Source organism: Hyperolius riggenbachi, chromosome 4, assembly GCF_040937935.1.
Source record: "Hyperolius riggenbachi isolate aHypRig1 chromosome 4, aHypRig1.pri, whole genome shotgun sequence".
Taxonomy (NCBI): Eukaryota; Metazoa; Chordata; class Amphibia; order Anura; family Hyperoliidae; genus Hyperolius; species Hyperolius riggenbachi.
In genome coordinates, this window is record NC_090649.1 from 291,463,045 (window position 1) to 291,485,206 (window position 22,162).

The 22,162-nt window shown below is 41.1% G+C and overlaps 1 protein-coding gene across 50 annotated transcripts in view; it reads right to left on the reverse strand.

The window, feature by feature from the left end:
• LOC137503854 (titin homolog) overlaps window positions 1-22,162 on the reverse strand; it is a 1,065,379-nt gene that overhangs the window by 723,443 nt on the left and 319,774 nt on the right. For 48 of the 50 annotated variants that reach the window (XM_068231415.1, XM_068231409.1, XM_068231432.1 and 45 more), the window contains one exon: window positions 7,843-7,902. The exons of the other annotated variants lie outside the window; for them this stretch is intronic. In XM_068231415.1, the coding sequence (XP_068087516.1) occupies window positions 7,843-7,902 (60 nt within the window). The remainder of the gene's footprint in view (window positions 1-7,842; window positions 7,903-22,162) is intronic. 50 annotated transcript variants of the gene reach the window in all.

A 22,162-nucleotide genomic window follows, 5' to 3' on the forward strand; every position in this document is an offset into this window, starting at 1 on the left:
CTAAATTTATAAAATACCTAGGCATACATTTAACCCCCACCATCAACCAGTTATACAGAGAAAATTTTGAACCATGGTTAGGTAAACTCAAGATTCAACTAGACAATCTTTCTAAATTTGAATTTTCTTGGTTAGGAAGATCAGCCGCTTTTAAAATGTTAATTTTGCCCCAATTATTATATTTATTTAGAAATATCCCTATAAAGATCCCACAAAAATTCTTTACATCAGCACAAAGAATGATAAATAAGTTTGTTCTTATGAATAAAAAACCAAGGTTCTCAAATAAAATCTTAATTACCCCTTCTTTGAATATGGGACTAGGAGTACCAGATTTGGAAATTTATTACAAATCAGCAATCCTAGAACAATCAAGAGCTATCTGGTGTAATGATAGGAGTAAACAATGGGTAATAATAGAATTGGAACAAATCCCGGATAATGAACCCCTCCCCTATTTGGAAGCCAGACTAAATTGGAAAATTCCCTTAAAAATTCCTAATCCTATCACAGCTAACTTTATTAGAGTATGGAAGGAGATGATCCACTACAGTGAAAAACATCCTTTATCACTACATATAGAAGTCCCATTACTTAATTTAGCAAAGGCCTTGAAAAATTTAGATTTAGAAAATTGGTCACAAAATGGTATAATTAAAGTAGCTGATCTCATGGAAAATGATAAGCTTAAATCCTTTGAAGAACTTACCTCAACATATGACATCCCACAATCTGACAAACCCAAATACTTTAGAATTAAAAAATTCTTAGATAAACACTCCCCTCAAAATATATCCTATTTACCTCAAATAAAAAAACTTTTAGACCCACAAAATAATAAGAAAAAGGGAATTGCCATATTTAATAAAACACTTTTACAACTTAAAGATGAAGGCCAAAGATGGCAACTGAATAAATGGCAGGATCTATTAAACATAGATCTTGATCAGGAAGAGTGGGAGAGGGCCTACAGGTCTCTTAAAAAATCAACTAAATGTGTCCTGCATTATGAAAACTTTTTGAAGCTTCTGTGGCAGTGGTATTATACTCCAGAAAAAATTTCTAAGTTTGATGGCAATACTTCCCCCCTTTGCTGGAGAAATTGCAATGAAACTGGATCTTTAATTCACATTTTCTGGTCATGTCCAAAGATCACTAATCTCTGGGGAGAGATAGAGACATTTCTTAAACAATTGCCTATGTTTCTGAGCACAATTTCACCTGAAATGGTATTACTCCATGTTAGAACATGGGACCTTGGCCCGAGTGAAAGGTTTATTTTCAACCACATTTGTGTAGTAACTAGAATATTGATTGCCGACAACTGGAAGTCACACTATGTACCAACATTAGAAGAAGTATTAAGGAAAGTGGAATCCAACATGAGAGCTGAAAGATCTTGGGCTATAAAAAACAGTACTATAGGTGCATTTTGGAAAAAAGCTTATCTATGGCCTACTATATATGTTGATTCTAAGATTCAAGAAGTCTAATATCTTATCTAACCCTCACATGGATAAATGAATAGTGACTATTAATGTTGTTGTACTAGGGCATTGTCTAGAAACTTAGTGTTGTTGTTGCCTGGCTTGGACTCTCCACTGTTACATTACATCACTTGGACCTACAAAGTAATAAGATAAGTATATTACTGTTATTGTACAAGAATACCTCAGTAAGAACTGTGAAAAGTAATTTTCAGCTGTTTAGTATAGTTTAGTTTAGTTTAGTTTAGAATTAGTTTAATTATATTAGTTAAGTCATAACATTAATATCTGAATAATTAATTGGAATTGGGAAAGCAAGACGTATACCAAAATATCTACATGTACTCTATGTAGCCCAACTCGATGTAGTTTAACAGCTAAGTGAGATAGCAGTGATCCTGTGGGGACGGCAAGTATATAGGAATAATACTTAAAGAGGATGCGTCCTCTGGAGTCTCTGTAGGGAGGATTTAAGACCCCCATTCTCCAGAGGTACTGCTCCTACTAAACCTTAATTAACAATACATTTTAGGAATTCGTTAGAATGTAACTAACAGGATCACTGTTTAAAATAACAAAAATGACATTTAGGTTATTTTGGAAAGATAGGTGCTATTAGGCCTACAAAGATAAATAAACAATCCTTTCTTTAAAAATTTATGGTTTAAAATTGATTTAAACATTTTTTTTTCTTGAAATTTGCACTATTTGCATATTTACGCGCTATTTACGTGGTTTTTATGCGTTTATTAGGCGTTTTCTGCGCGTTTAGCGATTTTTGCGCGTTATCGCGCGTTTAAGTGGCGTTTGACGCGTTTTTTACGTGCTTACGCGTTATTATGCGTAAAACCTCATTGGGTTGCACTCATGTGTATTTTTATGCGTATTCTTGCGTGTAGAGATGCACATATTTAACCTTTTAAGAACTAAATAGCAACAAGTATACTAAACTCAGCAATCATCTTAAGAGATACTAGCCATTGATTTATAAGGGAAAGTTATTATACACTGTTTATGTATAACTGAAACTGAATGTATATTTGAAAAATCAACAGTATATTTCTCATTGGACTGCTGTAATGTAAAAAGTAAGTTTATTTTTATATTGTTTTAATATGTCTTGGCATATTGTTAAAATTTTTTGGAAATTCCAATAAAAAATATTGAAAAAGAGAGTTAATGGTGAATACATTAAGTACCACCTGGGCCCCCTCTGGTCTAGGGCCCCATAGCACCTACTATGGCTGCTATGGCTATTGCTACGCCACTGCCTACTGTATAGTCTGGTGCCTTATTTGTACAGTTTCGCTATTTTTTCAGTTTATTTATACATTTAATTATTTCAACAATTTTGTGTTTCAGTCTTTTTTTTACATGCAGAATGTCTACCAGGCCTTTATTCTGATATATTTTGGTGAGTTATGACAAAGTGGATCCGAGGTAAACCTTTACTCATTGCATAATTGTGTTCCTTTCATATAGTTTATAGAGCATTCCTCAAGCCAAATACTTTTTTGCTTTTGTTTTAATACTCTAATTCCCTATAAACTAAACAAGCCTCGCCCACAGCTTTTCAGAGTGCCTTGGCATTTTCAGACAGTAGCAAGAACTTTCAGGAGCTCAGTCTGGGCAGGAGGAGGGGGAGGTGTTACTAGCCATTGATTTCAGAGGCAGAGGGGAGGAGGGTGGAGGAGGGGGACTGAATTTACACACAGGCAAGCTGATAGCATCTCCAGCCCTCAGCCTGTGACAATGTGACAAACAGAACATGGCTGACCTCATTGTATCACAGGAATAAATAATCATAAACTTGTGCAGCTAGATATGCTGTGTAAACTATCTAAACTTTAGATTATATATATATATATATATATATATATATATATATATATATATATATATATATATATATATATATATATAGACAAGTTACTTGTTATAGTTAGTTTTTCATCTCGGATCTGCTTTAGGAATTGGAGGCCTAAAATTCTTGAAAAAAATGTACCGCTTTTGACCACAGGGAGGTTAAAGTACATAAAATGACAGCTACTTATTTACTTATTTTTTGTGAACAGTGCCAATTATTTTATAGATTTAATGGCTTGACCCTGAGCTGTAAACAGGATTTTGGATTACACCACATCACATAATTTAATTTATCTATGAAGGCTAATGGTGTCTCAGTTGGCATTAAATGGTCTTCCGTTTCATGACTTAATCTTATTATGCTCCCTGTTATCTTACATTGTTACGATTTTGTATAAAGATGTGCTCCTAATGGCAGCAAACATTTTCAATATCTAGGGCTCCATCAAGAAAACATTTCATTTTCCATATGAACTTCAAAGACTCAAACTGTTCACTTATTAATTAAACCTACCCTAAATATTTGTCTGAGCCTCCAGAATCACTCTTCCAGATGAACCCTTTGACCACACCTTTAGGCGTTCAAAAAAAGTTAATTTTATTGGTATATATACAAATACTCCCCTGGAGTGTACCAATAAAATTAACTTTTTTTGAATACACAGCTTCTTGTGTCTGCTTGTGTAAGGTAAGTCCACCACTGCCTCCTAAGCACTTTTAAACTTTTTAATAGTTGTTTTTATTCTATTGGCGCCTCTGTTTTCATCATGTTATATTTGATATCCACCCATGGTGGAGGGGGATACCCCTTTTCTTCTTCCTGTCTACAGAGAGCGACTTGTTAATCCTGAGTGGGGACAGGACACTCTCCTCACCTGCCTATACAGTGGTTGCCTGGAGGTAACCCAGGGTTTGTGAGTATAAAGTTGTACTCATTTCATAAATCCGTTTATCATTACTTACTACACTATATTGGGCTCTCGGTTCTCTCTTTTACATGCAGCTGTATCTTGTAAACGTATAACTTTTTTGGCAGGCATATATAAAGAATTACTGCATATTTCAGGCTATAAGATTAAGATGCTCCAGACTATAAGACACACCTACGTTTAGAGGGGAAAAAATCAGGGGAAAAAAAACAAACTTCTAAACCTGGTGCGTCTATAGTGCAAGGGCATCTTATGGACCAAACCTCTCTCTCAAACTGTCTCTAAGCTACTCTACACCAATCCCTGCTGCACCAATCAGCTAAGCTACACTATAATGCACAAATACACTACACTACACTAAGCACTGCTACACCCACCACCAGCTAAGCTACACGACTCTGCACTACACTACACTAATCCCTGCTGCTCTACCAGTTAAGCTACACTACACTACAGACTGCACTAGAGACTACACAACACCGCACTGACACTTCTTACCAGATCCAGTCACCCTGCTACTTTCCCTCTCACTCGAGCTGCTGTACACACAATTTTCTTCTCCTCTTCTGTATCTGCTGATTTACTGCAGCTACCTGCCACTATAGCTCAGGGTCCTGCGTTCCTCGTGGCCTCCATACTTTCTGATGCGGTTCAGTGGCACGTGCACTGCTGAAATGATGCATGACAAGAAGCACACATGGCGGGGTACCATTGGTCAGTAAGTATGAAGGCAACAAGGATGCCAAGTGCTTCCCTGCATACTCTTCATATAATTTTACCCTATTTTTGGAATATAAGATCCACTCACCCCCCCCCCCCCCCATGGGGTGTCTTATATATTCCAAAATATGTGGTAAAAATTTATTTGATATTGATGTGTAGTGTAACTTGTCCAGAGAAAACAAAAAGTAAGATAGTCCTAATAAGACAGCACTGTTGGGAATGGGATGGACAGACATGTACAGTGATTGGGATCCTCTACAATAAAAGTACACTTATCCTATCAACTGTCCAGATGCTCCCTCTGATAGAATAAGTGCCCTTATAAGTAGTTATTATAAATTCATCAATACACTTTGCATTTTGAAAAGGAAAACGACCAAATGCAACACTACTGAAAAAATAACAGTCTAGACATACAAGATTTAGCTGGCTACACACAAGCTATAACCAATCAGTGTATCCTATTCCTGAGCAATCCTTCCTCACAGCAGATGAAGACATGCTCCAGCTCATCTTTCTATCACTGGCAGAGAACAGCAATCATCTAAATTAATAGATCTGTTTAAAGAGGAACTGTAACCAAAATAACACGATGGATAGAATTGCTTATTGTTTTACAATATTCATCTATAAATATATTTAGTCACTGTTTACCCATTGTGAAATCTTCCCTATCCCATATTTACATTCTGAAATGTATCACTAGTGGCAACATCTTTCATACTGGCTGGTAATCTCTGCAAAATGCTCATAATGTTCAGAATGTTAGAGACCTAAAGCCAGTAAAAAAAACATAGCTGGTCTCCTAGAGTGCTATGGGGGAGAATCCGCATAATAAACAATCTAGTATAAGCGTCGGTGAGAGGGTGGGGGCTCCATGCCTACATACAGCCATATATAGCTATAGGAAGTGCTACTGATGCTGAGACCAGAATAATCATCATAAAACTGTGTATCCTCAATAATTTATAGCATTCTATTATATGCTGTTGCAGGTCCTCTTTAAATACCCATAACCATGGTTTAACAAAGGTATCATCTGTATTGCTTAATTGAATTACTGCCCCCCCCCCCCCGCAAATTTTTCAAATTAATGTGTAGCCACAATGCCTCATTGTGCATGGCCAGCTAACACATAACAATTTAAACCACACCAATAATCTAGTAGTAAATAAAGGGTAGGGGAGGTAAACACAACCATTGGTCATTCTGAAGAGAAATATTTTAGTGTATGTCAGAAGTGACACTTCAGTCTCTTTTTAGCCTCGGAAGCATTTCAGCCACTTGCCTCACAGCATGATAGCACCACTATTTAACATCTGAGAACTCTACAATGAGTAACATGAAACTGTGGAAACCTAGCTGACTTATGCTGGGAATACACCATACAATTTTCTGTTAGATTTTTCTGTTAGATTTTCTGTTAGATTTTCTGTTAGTTGTCCTCTGTTTATCTCCTGCTGAGTAGAACAATGCCTAATTGCTCGGCAGATAGATGGTAAGATAGATACATTTCCAACATGTTGAACTTTATCTATCTGGCAGGTAAATCTAACAGAAAATTGTATGGTGTAATCCCAGCATAACAGAAAATTGTATGGTGTATTCCCAGCATTAGCTACAAAAGTTAAATGCGTAAGAACAAAACTGAAACATACTTGGTGCATGAGAATAAATTATTTTGTGCAGGTAATGGAACTCAATCATAGCCCTACTTTAGATAAAACTTGAATGCATGGTATCATTTGCCTCTTTTAACAGCTGATCTGTAGGAGTCCCCTGTGGGGGATACTGTTATGATACTGTTTGTATTCATCTATGCTTATCTGCACAATAAAACCTTTCTGAAACTAAAACTTGAATGCAAGAATGTACCACCCACCTCACCCCTTATCCTTTGGAGCCCATAAACTATAAGTATACTTACCAGTACAGTCCTGTTTGGGTAGAAATTTACAGGAAACAGATTAACTGATCGACTACATGACCATTCAGTATTAGTCGTATGCTAATCAGAAAAATGGGCATTGCAATGGCCATTGGCACATGGCTCATTCATTGTTATTGAGGTAGTTGGGCACCAACATTTCCACCTCCATACTGTGCAAGGTAAGGGGTAACCCCAGGAGCTAGAGGCAGTATAAGTATTTCACTCAGGCCCCATGAGGAAATCAGTAATCCTAAATGTGCCTTCTATTTATGGCCTCAATACGAGATAAAAAAGCTAACTCATTATGTTGTGTTTTAGTTTTACATCACCAAAATACATTCAAATATTCACATTAAAAAATAGTTTACCTTCCCAGCCCTCTTACTTTTCCGAATTGCATTTTCTCTACAACTAATGGCACACTTCAACTAGCATAAAACCCACATTTTGAGCCATGCACAGCCACTGTAAACGTCACAAAACATTTTAGTTGGGTATCTATTAGTAGATGGAAAAAGTTTCATTCCTGTGGATAACAGAACATTTAAAAAAAAAATATTTTTGAGCAAGATGCCTTTAATTAGAAAGACCATTATTCCATCTGGCTGGAATGATTTGTTACACCGTAATGTGTATTATGATGGAATGCTGTCTGTAAAGTATGAGGTTTATCTCTGCACAAAAGATTTTTAATTAGATTTGTGTGACAGGTAAACCCCATTAATAAGAAATTTGGAAGAGTGCTATCCATGCAGATTTAGGCACAATTAGCTCTTATTTCTTGTTATTATTGAAGAGTCTTCTCTGTGGCAACAGCTTATCCACAAGGAATTAAGAGCAAAGGTAACTTGATCTTTTTAGAAAAGCACAGAATATTAAGTCAGCGCTCAAAGACTTTGTAAAATACCTGTGTATACATCCCCGTGAGCATACATGTCAACCACATAGCGACAGAACTGATACTGATCTGACAGGACAAAAAAAAGGAGAAATACCAATCAACATGGAGGACATATCAATATGTGCTTTGCCTGAACAACAAAAGGGAAAAAAACAAACATATTAGTGAAATATAAAATCTGAAGCACACCTTGATGCTTACATTATGCTGTATTCCCATGCATTTGCAATCTTATTCAGCTGTATATTTTGCATACTTTACAATTCAAGAGAACTGCCTGAATCCTCTTAATACACCGCAAGCAGCTGAAACCATAGAAAGAATACTAATTCTGCACTTAGGAGATGGAGCTATTTTTGTTCTGAAGTATGTCCTTGGACACCAACCTAAAAATCCTTCTGTACAACAGAAGCGTTATTTCTGGGCCTCACTGCCATAGTCTGGCAAAATATTGTGTTATAGCTTAACTCAAGACAGATGTTTGGATACATAATTTAAGCAAGAAAGAATAATGCAAAGCATTTAATAAGCAATCAGTTAAACTAACTGATTATCTTATGATATCAGTCAATATAATCATTGCACAGCCTCTCTTATAGACTGGAGAAGGGAGTATTTGGAGCACATATCAGTACACCACTGATAAGCTGGGCACAAGGTGAGACAAATGACTGCTTACCCTGCTGCTGTTCAAACCCTCAGTGGCACTAAATACTATTCTTCCACCTCCGAGTCATAGCAACTCGGAAGGAGAAGTATTTCTGGGCCGGAACCCCTAATTACTCTTATGCGCCCCGCGCACTATAGCATTACTTCTATAGTGGCGCCTAGTTTTGGTGCTCGGCACTGAGTACCATGCACCGAAATTACCTGCTTCGACGGGGGGGAGGATATTTGCATTGTTAATCAAAAAGGCTGTGCTGCATTGTCTATTGCATTTTCTTTAAATGTGCCTTTTTAATGTGTCTAAAAAGTAAGACTCAGGTCTGTATCATAAATTGTGCTAGCCTCACTAAACTGCTCCTATTGGACAACTGTAAGATTGATGACAGAATTAGTAGCCGCCAGTCTTCAATTGACCTAAAACAGATGTTCTAACGAAAGAGATACAGCTGTAGCCTGACACTTCATGTGTGAGAGGCTTGTTGTCCATAGCCAATCATGTTTCTTGTTTCATGCACAAATCAACATTGCAAGATGACAGTTGAAACAAAAAAATGACAGTTGAAACAGGGTAAACAATTCACGGGAAACAGACATTCTCATGTACAATGACTGAGACACATTCATGGCACAGGTGCACAAACTTCCCGTTTGCTGAAAAGAGATTTTGAAAATCCACACATGACATACAAGTAGACGGATAGAAGAATGGCAGACAAGCCATTATTATTAAGCTAATTTTTGAAACAGGTTTGCTTTAAGAAACAAAACACTGGATCAGTTTTCTAGCACATTCAATCACTTTGGTTTAATCCACCAGTGGTTTATTGAGCCCCACAGATCTGGTTTAAGATTGTTTATTAACCAATGGTGAGACCAGACCCTTGGCTGGTAAGTGACTGAGCGGCTTCATACTTACCTGTAGAGGAGTTTTCCAATGTTTGCGAGTTCGCATAAATGTACTATTCTTGGTTTCTAGCAACTGATTGCTTCAAGTGCTAAAAAACAATTTTAAAGAAAAGGGAAAAACTCCAAAGCTAAGTGGGAAGCGGCGCTAGTGGGTTTTCTAAGCTGCAATATTCCAAAAGGGGGTTCCACAAACCTTTTAATTGAATAAATGTAAAAAGAAGGAACATGCGCTTCTAAAATATCAACTACTTTTAATCAGATAATCAGATAAATCAATGAATCGATAAAAATTTATCTAAAAGAATCCTATACTCATAAAAAGCAATCCACAATCATACCTCCATAACATCCACACAGTCATACACAATGCGTGACCTGCCGCATTTAGCCTTCCAGCACCAGGAAAACTTTGGTTAATTTCCAAGATGCAGTTCACTTTTGTTTGAAAGAAACTCAGGTTGCAACGTTACAACGACCATAAGCATTCAGGTCCTTCAGACAAAAAGATTCAATGTGTCCATAGGAGAGTTTTATATGCTCTCCACCGTTATAGATAGAACTCTAGGATTAGTCCTCCCAAGGTTGTACTGATGGTCTATTTTATGCCTCTTGGCTATGTACAAGATTGCTCATAACATTGATCCACTCAAGGTACCTTAAGGTAGGAGGAAGAAGGCTAACGTTATTTAGCTGAAACGCGTAGAGGTGAAGATACCAACTCTGTCTTCCGTGTGTCAAGATATTCAAGAGCTGTGAACCGTGGAAGCGCTCAGCGGTTGCACTTTGAAAAAGAGCTCCTATATCTTTAAGGTGACGTCACCGACAACAAAGACACTACAAGCAGAAACCCCGGAAGAGCGAGCGTCACCACTGGGATTGCCAGAAGGAAGTGACGTAGGCCGCCGGGCATTACCGCAATCTAGACGGAGAGCTTTGGAGTTCCCAGCTACGCAGGTAGCAGAAGAAAAGGACTCGATCATCTAACTTAAGGTACCTTGAGTGGATCAATGTTATGAGCAATCTTGTACATAGCCAAGAGGCATAAAATAGACCATCAGTACAACCTTGGGAGGACTAATCCTAGAGTTCTATCTATAACGGTGGAGAGCATATAAAACTCTCCTATGGACACATTGAATCTTTTTGTCTGAAGGACCTGAATGCTTATGGTCGTTGTAACGTTGCAACCTGAGTTTCTTTCAAACAAAAGTGAACTGCATCTTGGAAATTAACCAAAGTTTTCCTGGTGCTGGAAGGCTAAATGCGGCAGGTCACGCATTGTGTATGACTGTGTGGATGTTATGGAGGTATGATTGTGGATTGCTTTTTATGAGTATAGGATTCTTTTAGATACATTTTTATCGATTCATTAATTTATCTGATTATCTGATTAAAAGTAGTTGATATTTTAGAAGCGCATGTTCCTTCTTTTTACAATTTTAAAGAAAATTTCTACCCACTTCCGTATAGCAGTGTAGGTGGACGGGAGTGCAGGTAAGTATAACATACACAACATTAAATAGTCATCATCAGAAGAAATAGTCTCTTGGCCATTGCATGCACTCATATCACAGTGCCGGTGTATGCAGGAAACTGCATTAAGCAGAATATTGTGTGTAAAGTATTATCGCATAATGAGTAGAGCAGAATGCCATGCATTGCATGTAATGCATTAAGCTCTACTTACCGTGTGTTAGACTGTATAATGTAATTCTGCTTAAAGGAAACCTGAGATGCTTAATAGTGCTGTAATCATACTTACCTGGGGCTTCCTATGCGGTCGGTGGCCCCATGCGCCCATGCGGTTCCTGGGCTGCACATGCACAAAAAAAGCACAACTGGATGTGACTGATCAGATTAGAGGAGGGGATAATGGGAGAACAGAATGGCCGGAGAGGATGGTGAGGGAGGCCAGAGACCACATTGGGCTGGAGGAGGAAGACCCACATAAGTACAAATTAAACACTATTAAATTAATCTGGTACGCTTTAACACAGATTAGTGCATATACCTCTTACTGTTTAAAGGTTCTTTTTAATTCCATGTTGTTGATTGATTGCAAACTCCCATAGAGTTGTCTAAATGGGCAGGTGCACATAACATAGCCAGAACACATACTTGCATTCATCTCCACGAACACTACCACATTAAGGGCTTGATTCACTAAACCATGATAACTCAAATATCACACCTTATCAAAGATCACACCTTATCAAAGATCACACTTTATGAAAATATATCACACCTTATGAAAAGATATCACACCTTATTAAGTTAACATGCCTTATCAGAGTAGCATAGCGAGCTCTACGAACTTATGTCTTCTTATTGGCAATGGCACTAGTCCTGTCCTGAGCCCCTGCGGGTTCGTAGAGCTCACTATGCTACTCGGATAAGGCGTGTTAACTTTGATAAGGTGGGATATCTTTTCATAAGGTGTGATATCTGAGTTATCACGGTTTAGTGAATCAAGCCCTATGGTTGGAGATGTTGTCTATTGTCTATTTTTAAATGAAGTCGTTTTTGGCACATCAAATTAAGACAGTCTTTTGAAACAGCATGTATTTTGTTTGAGTTAAAATCAGTCAGTGGTATTGAATATAGATCGTTAGGGAGATATTTTCTGACTTAATGTGATGTAATATTTTTTGGCAATGATGTGTAGATCAGGGTTGCCAACCCAATTTCTTATTTTTCCTGGACAAAATGGTAAAAAAATCTGGACACCCAAAGTTTTGGACGGACAGGGGGTGGAATCAGGCGGCGGAGTCAGTAGCGGGCTTTCTAGCCTTATCCTAGATAACATATCCCCATATTTCCTATTTAGAGCATTATGAACCACATATATCCTATAGGAAATAACCAATTTCTATCCTACAGCATATTAACCCCGTATGTCCTATAGCATTATCATCCCCCTATATAGCATACTATTCCAATATATCCTAATGTAGCATATCAATTCCATAAATGTTATAGAATATAATTCCCATATATATATCGGATCCTACAACAAGTCTATAGGTCTATAGTGAAAACAGACTAGGACTATGGTAGGATTAGATTGTGAGCTCCTCTGAGGACAGTCAGTGACATGACCATGTACTCTGTAAAGTGCTGCAGTGCTATATAAATACATAATAATAATGCGTAAGGCCATTAGAATTTGACTATGGTAGAATTAGATTGTGAGCTCTCCTGAGGACAGTCAGTGACATGACTATGGCCTCAATTCACTAAGATCATGCTAGAGATAATAAGGCAGGAGAAAACTTACCTCCACACGTGAGAGAGTTATCTTACCTCTTCATTCCTTAAGTTACCTCTCCTGTAGTTAATTTACCTCCTCTGTAGTTATTTTCACATGCAGCTAATTAACAGCCTGTCTTTAACTCTGGAGTTATTTTAAGGATTGGAGAGTTAATTTAAAGACAGAAGAGTTAACTTTAGGCTTGCCTGAGGTAAAATGTTTCCTGAATACTACATGCCTTATCACCATGGTAACAACTCTAGAAGAGTTATTAAAGACAGGAGATAAGTTTAGTGAATTGAGGCCATAGTACTCTGTAAAGTACTGCAGAAGATGTCACTGCTATATAAATACATAATAACAATATGGTAGGACATAAGACTAGGACTATGGTAGGATTAGATTGTGAGTTCCTCTGAGGACAGTCAGTGACATGACTATGTACTCTGTAAAGTGCTGCAGAATATGTCAAGTGTCTCAGAGAGAGAGCGAGAGAGAGAGAGAGAGAGAGAGAGAGAGAGAGAGAGAGAGAGAGAGAGAGAGAGAGAGAGAGAGAGAGGGAACAATAGAAAATTTGGCCCGCAGCGCCAGAAAACTTGGCCCACCACTGGTTTTTAAATTAACATTGGTTTTGGCCCGCGGCGCTTTAAAAGTTGGCCCGGCCACGCTAGCAACTCCGCCCCATGCCGCCCGTCATCTTCCTTCACCCTGGCTCTGCCCACTGCAAGTCCGCCCTCCTATTCCTCGTAATGAGTAATAGAGCGTGGCTACGCTCTATCACTCCTTTGCTTTGCCCGCCCGATGTCTCTTTCTCCCCGGCCTCCTGGAGTCGGCAGCCGGTCCTGCACCCCAGTCCGCTCCCTAGATCCTCTTCACTGCAGGCATCAGCTGTGATCCGAAGAGAGAAGAGTGGCTCCGACTAAGTAGGCATGTATACAGGAAGTAATTACTTCCTGTTGGTGCAACGTTACCGGGGGAGCCGCTCTTCTGTCTTTCTGTCACGGCAGCTGCAGCGATGCCTGTGATGCTTACAGCGAAGAGGATCAGAGGAGCGGACTGGAGTGCAGGACTGGCCGACGACTCCAGGAGGTAAAGGAGCGGCCGAGGAAGGGGAGGGGAGGTAAACTGGCTACCTACTGCTGGGACCCTAACTAGCTGCTAACCTATCCAGGGTGCAGTTAAGCCAGCCTAACTATACTGGGGGCACTTCCCTAGCTAATTTATACTGAGTGCACCTAAGCCTGTTTATATTACTGGGGGCACCTACCTAGCTAAGCTATACTGAGTGCACCTAAGCTTAACTATACTGGGGACACCTACCTAGCTAACCTATACTGAGTGCACCTAAGCCTGTCTATACTGGGGACACCTACCTAGCTAAGCTATACTGAGTGCACCTAAGCTTAACTATACTGGGGACACCTACCTAGCTAACCTATACTGAGTGCACCTAAGCCTGTCTATACTGGGGACACCTACCTAGCTAACCTATACTGAGTGCACCTAAGCCTGTCTATACTGGGGACACCTACATAGCTAACCTATACTGAGTGCACCTAAGCCTGTCTATACTGGGGATACCTACCTAGCTAGCCTATACTGAGCCTGTCTATACTGGGGGCACCTACCTAGCTAAGCTATACTGAGTGCACCTAAGCCTAACTATACTGGGGACACCTACCTAGCTAACCTATACTGAGTGCACCTAAGCCTAACTATACTGGGGACACCTACCTAGCTAAGCTATACTGAGTGCACCTATGCCTGTCTATACTGGGGATACCTACCTAGCTAAGCTATACTGAGTGCACCTAAGCCTGACTATACTGGGCACACCTACCTAGCTAATCTATACTGAGTGCACCTACGCCTGTCTATACTGGGGATACCTACCTAGCTAAGCTATGCTGAGCGCACCTAAGCCTAACTATACTGGGGACACCTACCTAGCTAACCTATACTGAGTGCACCTACGCCTGTCTATACTGGGGATACCTACATAGCTAAACTATACTGAGTGCACCTATGCCTAACTATACTGGGTAAACCTACCTAGCTAAGCTATACTGAGTGCACCTAAGCCTAACTATACTGGGGACACCTACCTAGCTAATCTATACTGAGTGCACCTAATTCTGTCTATATTGGGGGCACCTACCTAGCTAAGCTATACTGAGTGCACCTAAGCTTAACTATACTGGGGACACCTACCTAGCTAACCTATACTGAGTGCACCTAAGCCTGTCTATACTGGGGACACCTACCTAGCTAACCTATACTGAGTGTACCTAATTCTGTCTATACTGGGGGCACCTACCTAGCTAAGCTATACTGAGTGCACCTAAGCTTAACTATACTGGGGACACCTACCTAGCTAACCTATACTGAGTGCACCTAAGCCTGTCTATACTGGGGACACCTACCTAGCTAACCTATACTGAGTGCACCTAAGCCTGTCTATACTGGGGACACCTACATAGCTAACCTATACTGAGTGCACCTAAGCCTGTCTATACTGGGGATACCTACCTAGCTAGCCTATACTGAGCCTGTCTATACTGGGGGCACCTACCTAGCTAAGCTATACTGAGTGCACCTAAGCCTAACTATACTGGGGACACCTACCTAGCTAACCTATACTGAGTGCACCTACGCCTGTCTATACTGGGGATACCTAACTAGCTAAGCTATACTGAGTGCACCTATGCCTAACTATACTGGGGACACCTACCTAGCTAACCTATACTGAGTGCACCTAAGCCTAACTATACTGGGGACACCTACCTAGCTAAGCTATACTGAGTGCACCTATGCCTGTCTATACTCGGGATACCTACCTAGCTAAGCTATACTGAGTGCACCTAAGCCTAACTATACTGGGCACACCTACCTAGCTAATCTATACTGAGTGCACCTACGCCTGTCTATACTGGGGATACCTACCTAGCTAAGCTATGCTGAGCGCACCTAAGCCTAACTATACTGGGGACACCTACCTAGCTAACCTATACTGAGTGCACCTACGCCTGTCTATACTGGGGATACCTACCTAGCTAAGCTATACTGAGTGCACCTATGCCTAACTATACTGGGGACACCTACCTAGCTAACCTATACTGAGTGCACCTAAGCCTAACTATACTGGGGACACCTACCTAGCTAAGCTATACTGAGTGCACCTATGCCTGTCTATACTGGGGATACCTACCTAGCTAAGCTATACTGAGTGCACCTAAGCCTAACTATACTGGGCACACCTACCTAACTAATCTATACTGAGTGCACCTACGCCTGTCTATACTGGGGATACCTACCTAGCTAAGATATGCTGAGCGCACCTAAGCCTAACTATACTGGGGACACCTACCTAGCTAACCTATACTGAGTGCACCTACGCCTGTCTATACTGGGGATACCTACATAGCTAAACTATACTGAGTGCACCTATGCCTAACTATACTGGGGACACCTACCTAGCTAAGCTATACTGAGTGCACCTAAGCCTAACTATACTGGGGACACCTACCTAGCTAATCTATACTGAGTGCACCTAATTCTGTCTATATTGGGGGCACCTACCTAGCTAAGCTATACTGAGTGCACCTAAGCTTAACTATACTGGGGACACCTACCTAGCTAACCTATACTGAGTGCACCTAAGCCTGTCTATACTGGGGACACCTACCTAGCTAACCTATACTGAGTGTACCTAATTCTGTCTATACTGGGGGCACCTACCTAGCTAAGCTATACTGAGTGCACCTAAGCTTAACTATACTGGGGACACCTACCTAGCTAACCTATGCTGAGTGCACCTAAGCCTGTCTATACTGGGGACACCTACCTAGCTAACCTATACTGAGTGCACCTAAGCCTGTCTATACTGGGGACACCTACATAGCTAACCTATACTGAGTGCACCTAAGCCTGTCTATACTGGGGATACCTACCTAGCTAGCCTATACTGAGCCTGTCTATACTGGGGGCACCTACCTAGCTAAGCTATACTGAGTGCACCTAAGCCTAACTATACTGGGGACACCTACCTAGCTAACCTATACTGAGTGCACCTACGCCTGTCTATACTGGGGATACCTACCTAGCTAAGCTATACTGAGTGCACCTATGCCTAACTATACTGGGGACACCTACCTAGCTAACCTATACTGAGTGCACCTAAGCCTAACTATACTGGGGACACCTACCTAGCTAATCTATACTGAGTGCACCTAATTCTGTCTATATTGGGGGCACCTACCTAGCTAAGCTATACTGAGTGCACCTAAGCTTAACTATACTGGGGACACCTACCTAGCTAACCTATACTGAGTGCACCTAAGCCTGTCTATACTGGGGACACCTACCTAGCTAACCTATACTGAGTGCACCTAATTCTGTCTATACTGTGGACACCTACCTAGCTAACCTATACTGAGTGCACCTACGCCTGTCTATACTGGGGATACCTACATAGCTAAACTATACTGAGTGCACCTATGCCTAACTATACTGGGGACACCTACCTAGCTAAGCTATACTGAGTGCACCTAAGCCTAACTATACTGGGGACACCTACCTAGCTAATCTATACTGAGTGCACCTAATTCTGTCTATATTGGGGGCACCTACCTAGCTAAGCTATACTGAGTGCACCTAAGCTTAACTATACTGGGGACACCTACCTAGCTAACCTATACTGAGTGCACCTAAGCCTGTCTATACTGGGGACACCTACCTAGCTAACCTATACTGAGTGCACCTAATTCTGTCTATACTGTGGACACCTACCTAGCTAACCTAGCTAACCTATACTGAGTGCACCGAAGCCTGTCTATACTGGGGATACCTACCTAGCTAGCCTATACTGAGCCTGTCTATACTGGGGGCACCTACCTAGCTAAGCTATACTGAGTGCACCTAAGCCTAACTATACTGGGGACACCTACCTAGCTAACCTATACTGAGTGCACCTACGCCTGTCTATACTGGGGATACCTACCTAGCTAAGCTATACTGAGTGCACCTATGCCTAACTATACTAGGGACACCTACCTAGCTAACCTATACTGAGTGCACCTAAGCCTAACTATACTGGGGACACCTACCTAGCTAAGCTATACTGAGTGCACCTAAGCCTAACTATACTGGGGATACCTACCTAGCTAAGCTATACTGAGTGCACCTAAGCCTAACTATACTGGGGACACCTACCTAGGTAAGCTATACTGAGTGCACCTAAGCCTGTCTATACTGGGGGCACCTACCTAGCTAAGCTATACTGAGTGCTCCTAAGCCTAACTATACTGGGGACACCTACCTAGCTAACCTATACTGAGTGCACCTAAGCCTGTCTATACTGGGGATACCTACCTAGCTAAGCTATACTGAGTGCACCTAAGCCTAACTATACTGGGGACACCTACCTAGCTAACCTATACTGAGTGCACCTAAGCCTAACTATACTGGGAACACCTACCTAGCTAACCTATACTGAGTGCACCGAAGCCTGTCTATCCTGGGGGCACCTACCTAGCTAAGCTATACTGAGTGCACCTAAGCCTGTCTATACTGGGGGCGCCTACCTAGCTATCCTATACTGGGGGCATCTACCTAACTAACATATAATCGGGGCACCTACCTGGCTATCCTATACCTATCTATACTGGAGGCACCTATACCTGGCTTCCTATACAGGGGTACCTACCTATATTGAGGATGTTTTTTTCTTCCCCACAGCGGTGAGAAAATGTGGTGCAAATAGCTGGGTGGTGCTGTGCGATAACTCCAAATGGGTGGTGGGGGGGAAGGGGGGAAAATATGAATGTTGGCCCTCGACCTATTCTATGTTTTTAATTTCGGCCCTCCGTCTATTTGAGTTTGACACCCCTGTGATAAAAGAAGCCATTTGGGACAGAGGAGATAGCAGGGGAGGAGGGGGCCTGGGAAGAGATACATGCTGAAAGAACAAGAGATAAGAGAGATCAGAAAGTCTGGCTGACAATCAAGCTAATCCCAACTGTCTGGACTTTTCATCTTACATTTAGTATGTACTGTGCAGTCTAGCCTGGTGCCTCCTATTCCTTCCACGTGTCCCAGAGAATCTCCTAGCCTGACAGCAGTCCAGTCTTGATTCACTGCTGGCTGGAATTCTCCCATCCCTTCAGGGGCTTCCTCCTCATTCTGCCCACAGTTGCTGCAGCTTCCAGCAATACAGTTCCTTCCTGGAAGGGAGTTGTGGGGGGCGGGCTCTCTTTGCTGCTTCTCTTGCTCTCTCTCATTGGCTGGAGAGAGGCAGAAGCAACTGAAAGGGCACAGCTGATTGGAGTGCTGGAGGGGAGAAGCAAGCCTGAGGCTTCTCACAGAGCTGCCTGGCATGCTGCCTGTAGCCGCTATGTGCACACGCGCACACAAGATCACGGCTGTTTACTTTTGGACAGACACCTATTTCTAAGTATGGGCAACTACGTACAGGGGAAATTTCCTATCTGTAGTATGGACTGCCCGTACTTTCACGGACGGTTGGAATCCCGGTGTAGATGCATTTTGTTTAATTTTATTACTACACAGATTCCAATGATAATGTTATTGCTACTAGTAGTAAACAATCCTTATTGAAACAAAAATCTTAATTAATCTTGTGTAGAGCTGTTGTAGAGGTAAGGATTAGCACTAGATAGCACTAATGTAAGAGTTCAATTTAAATTCCAAGCAAATATACCATTTTAGGTGGAAAAAAAAACCCCAAAACCAAAAAAAACAACAAAAACATTTTAACTTCAAATACAGACCCCAGGGGCATGATTCACTAACCGGCACTAAGCCGGTAAGTGTGCCCTAAGTGTTAGTGTGCGCAAACCATGGCGTTAGGTGGTTTGCACCCACACAGTTGAAATAATCCCGCTCTCTGCGCACGCAGATAATAGTGCGCATTGCTGGCCCTTAAAAGTCGCACCCGTTAAGCAGCGCTATGATGCGCCACTTCGGGGGCACCTGATGCGTCATTTTCGTTGCATCGGGTGCGACTTTTAAGGGCCAGCGGGTGCAACGTTATCATCGTAACGCACACTAATATCGGCGCACCCGCGCTGCGCGTGCAGTGCACGGGGCCACGCGCAAAGTAGGTTTGTGCACACTAGCGGCCAAAAAGGGCTTTTCACACCTGCAGCGCCGGTTAGTGAATCAAGCCCCATGGGGTTTATGAAATTATAAGCAAAACATGCTAGAAAAGAAATAAGGTCTTAAAAAACAACTGTAACGAGAGGGCTATGGAGGCTGCCATATTTATTTCCTTTTAAAGAGAACCCGAGGTGTGTTTAAAGAATGTTATCTGCATACAGAGGCTGGATCTGCCTATACAGCCCAGCCTCTGTTGCTATCCCAAACCCCCCTAAGGTCCCCCTGCACTCTGCAATCCCTCATAAATCACAGCCATGCTGTGAGGATGTGTTTACATCTGTAGTGTCAGTCTCAGCTGCTTCCCCGCCTCCTGCATAGCTCTGATCCCTGCCCCCGTCTCTTCCCTCCAATCAGCAGGGAGGGAAGGGATGCAGGCGGGGACTGGAGTTCTGCAGGAGGCGGGGAGAGCAGCAGACTGACACTATAGAGATAAACACAGCCAGCTCTGACAAGCTGTTTGTCAGCAGCGTGGCGGTGATTTATGAAGGATTGCAGAGTGCAGGGGGACCTTAGGGGTGTTTGGGATAGCAACAGAGGCTGGGCTGTATAGGCAGATCCAGCCTCTGTATGCAAATAATATTCTTCAAACCCACCTCGGGTTCTCTTTAAACAATACCAGTCGCATGGCTATCCTGCTGATCCTGATCTGCCTCTAATACTTTTAGCCCTAGACCCTGATCAGGAATATGCAGATCAGGGGTTTCTGACATTATAGTCAGATCTGCATGCTGCACTACTGCAGCCAAATAGATCAACAGAGCTGCCAGGCAACTGGTATTGTTTTAACCACTTCAGCCTTTAATTGTTTTTTTCTCCTTATGCATCCGAGCAATTTTCACCTCCCTTTCATTCACCAATAACTTTATCACTACTTATCACAATCAAATGATCTATATCTTGTTTTTTCCGCCACCAATTAGGCTTTCTTTTGGTGGTACATTTTGCTAAGAATTACTTTTTTATAAATGCATTTTAACGGGAATATTAGGAAAAATGAAAAAAATAAAATAATACATGCTACCATAATTAAAACCCACATATTGTATTTGCCCATTTGTCCCAGTTATTACACCATTTAAATTATGTGCCTATCATAATTTATGGCGCCAATATTTTATTTGGAAATAAAGGTGCATTTGTTCAGTTTGCATTCACCACTATTTACAAGCTTATAATTAAAAAAAAAAAATAGTAATATAACCTCTCGACGTGCATATTAAAAAAGTTCAGACCCTTAGGTAACTATTTATTTATTTTTATTGTAATTGTTTAGGAAGTATTGGACCAATCAGATAATGCAGAATTTTTCCACGGAAATTGGATTACCATGGACTCAAATAGGATATAAAAATTTAAAAATTTATAAAAGATTTTTGCATTTAAATTTTTATATCCTATTTGAGTACAAGATTCATTGATATATTGTGCCCTCACATGTTCTTGTGCGGTCTGCTATGCTGCGTCGGCGGTGTGCTGACTGCCGAGTCCAGCTTTGTGTGTTTCCCTTGTGGTTACACTTTGAGTATTCTGGGGGTTGCTACTTTTTGATGTGCAGGTCTCTTTATTGTTATTGTATCTTTTACATCTAATACAACGATTTATCTATAAGGGTGGTTATCTCTCATGGCACACTCAGCCTTACTTTACCACAGCACTAGCATTTTTTCGCTTTTGGTCATCATCTGATGATTTATGGTGCTGACTTCGTCAGCATGTTCGGCTTTATATGCGTTTTATGCGCCAGTTTGCGTATTTTTGCGTTCGGCATAGCGGCTATTCTATATAGTTCTGTATTTGATTTTATGCGTACATTTTTTCCGTGCTTTTTCCGCGCTTTTTTGCGTTTTTGGCGCGTGGTTTGGACGTTTTTACGCACGGAGACCTCTTTGTACGCTTTTACGCATCGCTAGGACGCTTTTACGCATGGATGCTATTGAGAATCTTATGCGTACATTTTTACGCATTGCTAGGACGCTTTTACGCATGGAAACGGATGACGTCATGACGTCATTCGTTCCGTTTTTCAGCAGTACGCTTCTCGCATTGCCCCCTGGGAGATTGGGAGGAGCGTTATGACATTGCTGTGGTTTCCCATCAGGTCCTCCTGACTTGGTAAGTGCTGATTGGCCATTGGGGTTATGACACTTTTCAAATCATGCTGTGATAACGGCTGCTGATTTACATATCTGTTTCCCATCAGGTCCTCTCATTATGCTTTGCCCTGTGATTGGATACTTATGCTTTTTTGTATTGTGATGTTATCTGATTGGTCCATGTGACCCTATTGAAACTGTATATAAATGCCTTTATGTTTGTTATCTCTTTTGA